The sequence below is a fragment of the Seriola lalandi genome, unplaced genomic scaffold (genome assembly GCF_002814215.2).
Source record: "Seriola lalandi dorsalis isolate HSWRI2012SDOR001 ecotype SW California unplaced genomic scaffold, Sedor1 jcf7180002054381, whole genome shotgun sequence".
NCBI lineage: Eukaryota > Metazoa > Chordata > Actinopteri > Carangiformes > Carangidae > Seriola > Seriola lalandi.
This window is the reverse complement of record NW_019524934.1, coordinates 6,853-14,253: the sequence shown is the minus strand read 5'-3', so window position 1 is coordinate 14,253 and position 7,401 is coordinate 6,853. Positions and strand designations below refer to the sequence as shown.

The following is a 7,401-nucleotide window of genomic DNA, read 5'->3' as shown; positions in this document are numbered from 1 at the left end:
TTTATCTTATGTTATATTTGGAGAGTTTGTTATTTTGATACTACATTTGATTAATGTGAAAGAGAACATTCTTTAATTTTACATTCATGTTTTTGCTGTAGTTTCACAACTTCAAATGTCATTAAACCTGTGGACATAAGTAACGTCTCCAGAGTCATAATGTGAGAAGAATGTTGAAACTTACTAATTATGCTTAAGAAGAGGGAAAGGCAGTACAAATAGTAAACTAATTAAGATTTGAATAGTGTGAATGCCTCATCGTGGCTGAAAATGATCCTTTAATTACAAAACTTTACAGCAAATAACATTAATGGTCAACTACGCCCATATCAGTGTTTAGCTGAACCAAATCTTCTATTACTCTACCTAAACGAAACTGAAGGTCATCAATGGGTGCATTGTTCTCAGATTCATCCACCAGTGATCTTATATGATTGGCAATAGCCTTTACAAAACCTTCCATCAGTAACACTTTGAAAAACTTCAGTTTAGCTATGTAACTATTAGCAAGCCAAAGACAAAGGCTGAGTGCACAGGGGGTGCCCCAGTGTCTCAACTGGCAGAGCGCTAACACTTAAGTTATAGTCTTTAAAAGCCCCATGATCACAATTACATTTTCCCTGTTTTCATTCAGTGTCCCTGTGTTAATTGTCCATTTATCTGATTATACTTTATGCCAGGTGTAAAGAAAATCTTTATTTTTACATCACAATCCCTGTCTTTCCTCTTCAGGTTAAAGGTTTCAAATATTTGATGACTCATCTTGCACTCAGGGGCGTTCATTAATTTTGCATCAAATGAAAATGCTATAAACACAAATATGCAGAATGAAATAGCACTCTGACATTTTTTTCATGTGGACTTTAAATTGTTAACACTGTAACTATATGATCTGAGGCTGTGATCAAAGTCTTTTTCTCTTAGGAGGGTTCTTAACTGAGTGAAATTACCTGGTTGAATCCTCTAAATGCTAAGGAAAGGTACTTGGACCATCCTTTATGGAAGGACAGGACATAATGCCATTCCACAATAAAAACATTTAAAGCAACGCACCATTTCACATCAACATCTGGTGCTGCATAATTACTGTACATAGCCTAGTGTAAGTGCAGTCAGATTCAGATTCTCTCTCTCTAACAAGTTTTCTATATATATATATATATATATATATACATACATATATACAGTATATAGATGCTACTAACCTGAAACTTGCTATAGCTGGCTAACATTTGAATAGGATGGCCCGTTATACTTAACTGAGATTTAGTACAATCGGGGTTGACTGTCAGTGTTGACCAGCCAACTGTGTTGAGCATAGCAATTTCAAAAGCGCAAATTGGTCAGAAGCTGTAGACCCCACCCTCTCTCCCTTGTGACTAGTCTGTTTCATCGTGTACAAAATATTACCACACAGTAAAGACTGTCAAAAGTCAGCGTGCATGTGCATGCACACACCCATAAATGTGTTTGCCACACAGCCTTTGTATGTGAGCTTGCAAGCAGGCAGAAACAAAATGCATACGGCTACAAAACTTTGCTAAACGACAAGTTTACAAAACTACAGTTACAAATACAAAAACCTGCTTTCAAGTTCACCTTTTTGAATGACATAATATTCCATAGGTGACTACCTGTCTGAAGAACTCCTCCAGCAGGGATGTGGTCCAGTAGTGATGAAGTTCCCAGCATTTGGCAGGATGGCTGATGTCAGCAGTGTGCAGCAGCAGGGATAAGGCCTTTGACTTGTCAATCCTGCAAATACAATCCAGTCAGTCACTGCTGGGCTGCTGTCAATGACACGTGATTGCACTTGCTTGTGCCTAACTTTGGAAGCTCATGTGATATTCTGCAGTCTGTTTTAGGTAATCTAGGTTTCGAAAAAGGACCTTTCAAGACACATTGCAAAATCAGATTGTAGGAAAGTGTGTACTTTTTAATGGTGAAACCACAGGACTCAAAATGAACTGTCATGCTGGTAGCATAGTGACCCCGCTGGTGAGATTATAGCACTGTCTTTTTGAGTGATCAGTGAGCATCAGTCAATACAATGTTGATATATTGTCTTCCTCCTTGCTGACAATAGATTTATATTTATAGAACATCATGGGTGAAGTTGTGTTTTGCTGCCACTCATACAATATTTTCATATATAATATATATGTGAGTAAGAAGCTGTTTGACATATCATGCCATATCAACTTAAAATGTGATAGTATGTCAATGTTGTGTTCACAAGATGTTTCTACTTTCAAGTGTAAATTATAAAAATGTCAAAATGTGTATTTTTCTGCTCCAGTAGTATTATAGAAATGTTGCAGCAGAAACTCAAAAGGAATAGGAAATTTATTATTAAGATGGTTTTTTCCAAAGTAATATCTTGCTAAAATATCTTTCTATTGTAGTTATTGGATTACTTCAATTTTCTCTATTTCTGAACTGGAGAGGCTATTTTAAAAGGGGTTTCACGTGTCCCTCAAATCATCCACCCTAACCAAAAGTGCTGACCAGGGAATTGCCAGCATAAATATATTTCGTAGGGATGCACTGAAAAGCATTTTCAACATTTTACATTTGGTGACTGAAAATAATTTGCCACACTCGAGATTGTAATTGTGAATGCATTTAGAGTAATGTCTAATGCCTCTGTATCACATGATACCATATTTAAAGACAATAGTCTCTAAAAATGGTATCATGAGACTGTTGTCTTTAAATATGGTATAATGTCATCTCATGTGCATCTCAAGTGTGGCAAACTGTTTTCGGTCACCAAAGTGCTGGACATCCAAATGTCCAGAGAGTTTTCACTTAATATCTTGTAACGTGCAAATGACAAAATTTACTTACTTAGATTTCCAAAGATGCATTTTACAGTGAATAAATAAAATTTTAGATTTAACTGGAATCATTATACAGGTGCTTAAACCCAACTTTACCTCATGATTTGATAGTGTCAGCAGATAGTGTCCCCAATGAGGTTTTGAGATTTGTGAAAGACCTGAGAGTCCTCTTCACAACTTGAATGGATGTCAACTAAACTTACACTGACTGAATTAAAATCCACTACTCACACCACAGGCTGCTGCAAGAGGCTTTTCATGGTTTTAATCTGCTGGAAGTGGCAAGACATGTCAGTGGCCAACACCATCTCAACTACCAGAGTCCGCAGTTCTCTGAAAGAGTGAATAAAAATGACATAACTTAATTTTTAGATGGATTGCCATGAACATTCCTGTTCCCTTTGGAACTTTTCAGCTAGCATAATATTGTAAATGGACTGTACTTTTCTAGTCTTGTTGACCACTCAAAGTACTTTACATTGGAAGCCACAGTCGCCCCTTCATACATACATTCATATAGCGCTTTTCCCTACACACAGTGCTTCTTACACAAACACTCACACACACGGATAATACATAGGGGGCAACTTGGGGTTTGGTATCTTGCCCTAAGACACCTTGAAATGCGGACTGGAACCACCCTCTGATTAGTGGACAGCTCGCCCTCCTGACAGCTGGAGTTCTCCAATAATCAGGTCAAAATTTATGACCAAATATCTGTGAAAATTATGACATGTTGACCTCAACTGATGTCTTGATACCAGACTTTTGGTAGTCAAGTTACGAGCTGTTGCGGCGTAAGCCTAAACAAGATAACATTAGCCCTAATTCACAAACAATTATGGTAATATTTCAGGACATGAACATAGCTCAAAACATTGCTGTACAGGTGAGGGAAGATGTTTGCTTCTTTAAAGGGATAGTTCAGGTTTTCTTTACGTGGGGTTGTGTGAGGTAGTCATACAGCAGATTATGATCAGCGGGGTCCCAGTTACAAAAGCCACACAGGACACCAGCAGAGTGGCAGTTATGTGTTGCTGTGCACGGGGCTACAAGCGCACCTACGGAGGACACTGTGTTACTCTGCAGCTGCAGATCAGCTGAGTGAATCAGAAAGCTGCGTTAAATGGATGCACTACTGTTATTTTAAGGGTGCACTATTAAGCAGTAGTAGTTGAGTAATATTCGCATTATTACACACAGTTTCGGTTTTGCTATTATGCACTGTTTGTGGAGGTTTGTTTTGTTCTTTCCCTCGCTCTCCCACTCTCTCTCCCTGCCTGTTGCTCCCTCCTTTTCCTGTTTTTCAGATAGGAGTGATGCACCTGATGCCAATCATACTCCTGACAAAAGGAGGAACCTGAGGAGTGGAGACAGCTGCTGTCACATTTGCCACAAGTCTGCCAACTGCTTGGAGGTGGATTTTCCTCCCCATTTGATTCCTTCTTTCCCAGCATGATCCAGAGTGTTGGGGTATTATCATTTTAGTTTCTTATTTTAGTTACTGTGTTTGGAGATCAGTTTTTGTTTTGGCTTAGATAATTTTGCATGGGCAGTTTAGAGGGGAGCCAGTCCCTGAATGCAAAGGCCCATGGCGTGGCTGGCTCAGTGGCCTTCTTTTGTTCTTTTTGGCCAGGATCTCCACCCCTCTTTTATTTTCTTTATTTTAAACGTAGCAATAAGGTACTCAGAAAACTAAACTCATTCTTTGTTCTTGGCATCTCTGTCTGGCGTCCTTTATATGTTCCAATCTCCAATTAATTCTGTTGTTTTCTTGGGGAGGCCGTAACAGGCAGGTTACAATACGTTAAGCACAAATAGTGTGTGCTGGAAATGCAGTACAATAAAACCTACAGAAGTTTGGAGCAACCATTGTGGCATATTGTGTGTTACATAACATTGCTATGTGTCGTGGATGTCTTTCGGAAGATACAGTACCAGTCAAAAGTTTGGACACACCTATCTGTTCATAGGTTTTCCTTAATTTTGAATATTTTCTACATTGTTGAACAATACTAATGACATCAGAACAAAAAAATAACATATATGGAATTATGTAATAAACAAAAAAGTGTGCTGACATGCTGTGGTAAGCTTATTGTGGTTGCTGGTGTTGGTGTTAGTATGTGTTGCTGCTCTGTCCCAATTCAGCTAATTTAGCTATTTTTCATTATAGCGGTTAATAAGTTGCTGTACATTTAAATGTACACTAGTTCTGTTCAAGCACTCATAGCTCTCTCCTTCCTTTAACAACTTTCTCACTAATCCACAGCTGTTTACATGCTTTTCAGATCTGCTAGTTACTTAGCAGTTAGCGATGGCCTCTCTCTCTCACTATTCTGTTCTCTCTTGCTCCGTGTGCCTAGCTCCTACTCTCCCGTCAGCAGTTCCCAAGCAGCCAGGAAGCAAGGGTGGATGGGTGACTGTTAGTAACAAGAAGAATCATAGTAAGACTGTTCATGTCAGCATTAATGGAACCCAATTACGCCAATCGGACGATCAGAGATTATTGCTGAGTTTGTGTGTGTAAAGACAATGATGGACTCTGTGGTTTTCTCTGGGCTCAAATGCCTAATCTGACCAGCAATGACATGTGATGCCGCATGTCACCATTTCTGGTTGTCAAGGTGGTGTCCAGCACACGATGTGGGTTTTGTAGATAATTGGCAGACTTTCTGTAGTAGTCCTGTAGTATGAAGCAGGATTTGAGGTTCACTTGTTACCAGGGTAAATCACCATGCTGAACTCCTAACCTGTTCTGGCGCAGGTTAACTTCAGAGGATAAGATCAAAACATGGCAACAGCCAAACTACTGACCAATCTTGAAAAACTGAATCATCATTTCTACAAGATCCTGATGGGGACAATAAAGTGATAAATAATAATGAGCAACAGATATTTTGTATAATACCTTTGTGAAACAGCAGTTTTAAACAAATAGGATATCATGCATCCGTTCATAAAGCATAAAGCCCTTTGTGAAACAAGTCTTGAATACCGGCTGTGAGTCCTCCCCCCTCCCTCTCTGTATCGCTGTCACACACACACACACACACATGCGCACACACACACACACCGACCAAGAGTTCCCTGACAAACGCAAAGACAAACTGATGACTGTTGGTTTCAAGAGCCGGAGAACTGAACCCAGACTAAGAAATGTCCGTAGCTGACCAATAAACAAGTCCCTATGTTTACGTACACAGCAATCGGTGAAGGATGATCATTAGTGATACTACAGCTCTAGCAACGAAGTGCAGGACATGCTATGGGAGCCTTTTCCTGCAGAATATTTTGTCACAAAAAATAAAGTTAGAGATACACACCAATCGGTGAAGGATGACCATGAGCGATACTACAGTGCTAGCAATGAAGTGCAGGACATGCTATGGGAGCCTTATCCAGCAGAATACTTTGTCGTAAAAAGTTAGATGAATCAAACAAGAATGAAACCGCTGTCGCTGTCTTCTACGCCTGAAGTGTACCAAAAAAAAAAGTAGTATTTTTTGTCCTTTGAAGATTATTATTTTAGAAAATAAAGTTTCCAGAAGAGATTCAACAAAAAAGTCCCTCCTGGGAGGCCGAAAAAACGCCGCTCAGCGTATGTGTGAGAATGGCCGAATCCGTCCGAAGAAAAAACGGAGGCTCTGTGATATAAGAAATCTGTGATTGTGTCAGTTGGATCAGGATGAAACATTGGAATCTTCCACCGCCGTATCTACGCTGACTTCCAATGACTGGGGGGCGTTGTAATATGGAAAAAGAAGCAGAGGAGGAAGACCTTATACGTGCCAAATGTGTGAAAGTGCAATCTTTTCCCACCGACGTCGAGCTTGCCCAGAAAGAGAGGGTTTTCAGCGCTGTATGGAAGTCGAAAACCGCAGCATCCAGTCGTTGGCCTGCATAAATCAGGGAACAAGGAAGTTGTGGAGGGCTTTGTCTTGGAGTGTTTTAATTCAGATTGGGGCATATTCCGCACATTGTTAGCTCTGCTGTAGTTTGTCTGGGAATGGATTGTAGCGTACATATGTGGCCTGACATCAGTCACAAGCCATTAAGGAAGTTCATTATAAGGACATACAGAGTTACGGACCCACAATTGACACTTTGCGACTCTTTCCACCATCAAACTATCAGATTGATAGGAAACAGAGACAAAGGACCCCTCTTCCACAAACAGACCATGCTTTTAGCATGTCCGAACGACACAGAACCAGACCAAAGGTCAAAGGGTCAGCTCCAGAGGATCAACCAATGGACACCAGACAACTGGAGAATATAGGCAAAATCTCCAGTTTGTAACAATAAGACTCTTGTTGAAGCCAATACACTAATTTGTGTTTTACCTACCTATACCATATCATATTTATCATATTCATGTGAGTCATTTATAATCATGCTGTCACCTACATATCAAATCATGATGAGATACTACTGTTTATGTTGACGTGATATTGCTAAAGTGATTATGATGATGCAATGATTATGTCAGGGGGTGTTAACTCTATAAGTAGACGTCACCTGAGCACAGGTGGGGGGTGTGTTTGGCTAGAGAGCG

General features: G+C 39.8%; 1 protein-coding gene across 1 annotated transcript in view; it reads right to left on the bottom strand.

The window, feature by feature from the left end:
• The window catches only part of LOC111657061 (dual specificity calcium/calmodulin-dependent 3',5'-cyclic nucleotide phosphodiesterase 1C-like), a 90,376-nt gene extending 87,017 nt beyond the window's left edge, over positions 1–3,359 (bottom strand). The window contains exons 1-3 of the mRNA XM_087174753.1: positions 3,322–3,359; positions 3,075–3,176; positions 1,635–1,755 (exon numbers count right to left, since the gene is read on the bottom strand). Of these exons, the coding sequence (XP_087030879.1) occupies positions 1,635–1,755; positions 3,075–3,176; positions 3,322–3,359 (261 nt within the window). The remainder of the gene's footprint in view (positions 1–1,634; positions 1,756–3,074; positions 3,177–3,321) is intronic.
• Between the last annotated feature and the right edge of the window lie 4,042 nt (positions 3,360–7,401).